This window comes from Melanaphis sacchari, unplaced genomic scaffold (genome assembly GCF_002803265.2).
Source record: "Melanaphis sacchari strain LSU unplaced genomic scaffold, SCAv2.0 Contig1320_pilon_pilon, whole genome shotgun sequence".
Lineage (NCBI taxonomy): Eukaryota > Metazoa > Arthropoda > Insecta > Hemiptera > Aphididae > Melanaphis > Melanaphis sacchari.
The window spans coordinates 1-2,254 of record NW_020270542.1 but is presented as its reverse complement, the minus strand read 5'-3'; the positions used below and the strand labels follow the sequence as shown (position 1 = coordinate 2,254).

At 27.6% G+C, this 2,254-nt stretch overlaps 1 protein-coding gene across 1 annotated transcript; it reads right to left on the bottom strand.

Annotated features, from left to right (window-relative positions):
* Positions 1 to 65: 65 nt before the first annotated feature.
* Positions 66 to 1,979, bottom strand: LOC112591343 (solute carrier family 15 member 2-like). The gene is made up of 5 exons (XM_025335131.1): positions 1,844 to 1,979; positions 1,648 to 1,740; positions 627 to 901; positions 333 to 415; positions 66 to 243 (listed from the first exon to the last, which is right to left on the bottom strand). The coding sequence occupies exons 1-5, from the start codon at positions 1,927 to 1,929 to the stop codon at positions 115 to 117; spliced, it is 666 nt and encodes a 221-aa protein (XP_025190916.1). The 5' UTR covers positions 1,930 to 1,979; the 3' UTR covers positions 66 to 114.
* Between the last annotated feature and the right edge of the window lie 275 nt (positions 1,980 to 2,254).

Here is a 2,254-nt window from a genome sequence, read left to right as displayed (position 1 = left end):
CTTATCGTAATCTGTTCGAATGCATATATTCATGTGCGGAAATTAGCAGTCTTGCGTGCGAGCGTGACTCAGAGCTCACCTGTTGTTCGTAGAGCGCCCAAAATAACGGATAGGCTATGAACGTGTGTTACACTTCGTGCCGCCTTCGTGTCGGATACCTCTATTTTCGAGTACTTTTTCAGCGTTATCCAACCAGTGATCGTTGTTAGAAGTGGATAAAATAATTTTTTTGTGAGCAGCGTACTTCACATAATATAATCAACGTTTCAAAGAGAGTATATTAAATTACTGAAATGTCGACGATCCTTTTTAAATAATAATAATATACTTACAAATATGCAACCGAAGGTTTTGAAGATCACATGATTCTCCGGTTTCCTTTTTACGTACAAATTTCTTCCGAGTATAAAAATAACTGAAAAGTTTAGAAATTAGATGGTTATTAAAAATGCAAACTTGTGTATTTAAAAATTATCATTCATGTTCTTAATTGATTATAATATACATACATTTTGCTGACCACCTAATTAATATTGAAAATAACATATGAACACAACAAACGTGTTCCACAAGTAGGTATTTAATATTATTAACAGTTTTCTTATAACCTTTATATAAATAATTACCTATTGCTGTTATCATGAGTAATGATAGTACGCCGAAAGCCAGAGGAAAACACGTATCTCTACCAAAGCACTGTACGCTTTTCCGCAGCTCGGGTGCTAAAAACGTTGATATCAATGATCCAATGTAAATGGCCGTTATAAATCTATTGAAAAATTTGGTTAGTTGATCTTGTTGCTCCGGTAATTGGAATTGATCACCGCCGAACGTGCAAGCGCACGGTTTTATGCCACCTGTTCCCAACGCAATACATATTAAACCGACAATGGCTATGAATCTAATAAAAAACAACAGTCATCGCATTATTTTCATTGAATTTAAATGTATTTTCGGAAAAAAAAAATGTAATATTACAAGTTTTGAGAATATTCACTCGTCATTACAATAATAGTACAGTTAACTAAAATTTTTAAATAAATTTTGTTTTAATCAAAAATTTGATATTTTAATACGCGCATGATAAAAAAAAAAAAAAAACAATGAATCTTTATCTACACATAATTATGTACTTGGTAGTGGATATAGATCACAATTTAACACATAATACTCTACTTATTTTACCTAACATCGTTTATTCTTGTATTTAATTCTTGTGAATGACGCCCCCTCTAAACAATTTTAATTTATGTTATAAATAATAACATAATAATAATATTTTACAATGCATATGATTTTAAAAGAAATTATAAGAAAAATATAACTATAAAAATTTAAAATATTTAAAATTTGTATTTTTTTATCAGCTTTTTAAAGAGTAGGAATACGTTTTATGAAGTTAATTTTTATACTAAGTTTACTATACTATCCGTCGTTATTTTTAAGTAATTGTGTAATATGTAAAATATTTAATCAATTTTTTAACTAATATGCAATAATATGTAATATGAATAACAGTAATGTCTGTAATTAATTAAGTGAACAACAATTAATGCTGATCATAGCAATAGGATTTATATTATAGATTGTAGGATTAATGTAAGTAACTAACCTTATTTATTTAAGTAGCATAAAACGTCAGTTTACCTTTGATTATCGAGAGTGAAATCGTTGGCCATTGAAGCTCCAGTGAGAATGATGTTTCCTAGTGCGTAAACTATTGACAATCGCATTATAGTTCTGTAGTAACAAAGAAAAAAAAATAGCCTTAGACATTATACAAAAGTAATTTATTAAACTATAGAAGTGCGTGAAGATTAAGAAGGTATTTAAGTATTCTTACTTAAATTTTCCCCAGTAAGAGTCGCCCAATATAGCACCAAACAATGGCATAAAATACGATAAAAATATAAAGCCATGATAGATCATTGTCGACTCATCGTTGGAATAATTTAATATCGATGTCAGATATAACACTAGGATAGCTGAAAATTAATTAAAATACGAAAACATATTATGTACTATTTTATATTTATGTCAAATATAATATGTATGACAATTAAGTAGGTAATATTATGTATATTGTATGAATAGTGGAGGAACTAATATAAATAATATATATTTTTAAATACAAGATTGATAGACATATATTTTAAATACTACAGTATAATATATACAAACTTTTTAAATTATGCATAGTTATTTATATATTGTTTATTTTTTTAAATAATAATATGTAATGAACGAAGTACCA

Excerpts from the sequence above, each read along its gene's own strand:
- LOC112591343 (XM_025335131.1), bottom strand. The coding sequence starts at position 1,929 with ATGATCTATCATGGCTTTATATTTTTATCGTATTTTATGCCATTGTTT. Across the intron at positions 1,741-1,843 it reads TCTTACTGGGGAAAATTTAA|AACTATAATGCGATTGTCAA; the intron begins GTAAGAATACTT and ends TTGTTACTACAG. Across the intron at positions 244-332 it reads AAACCTTCGGTTGCATATTT|TACGCTGCTCACAAAAAAAT; the intron begins GTAAGTATATTA and ends TATTATGTGAAG.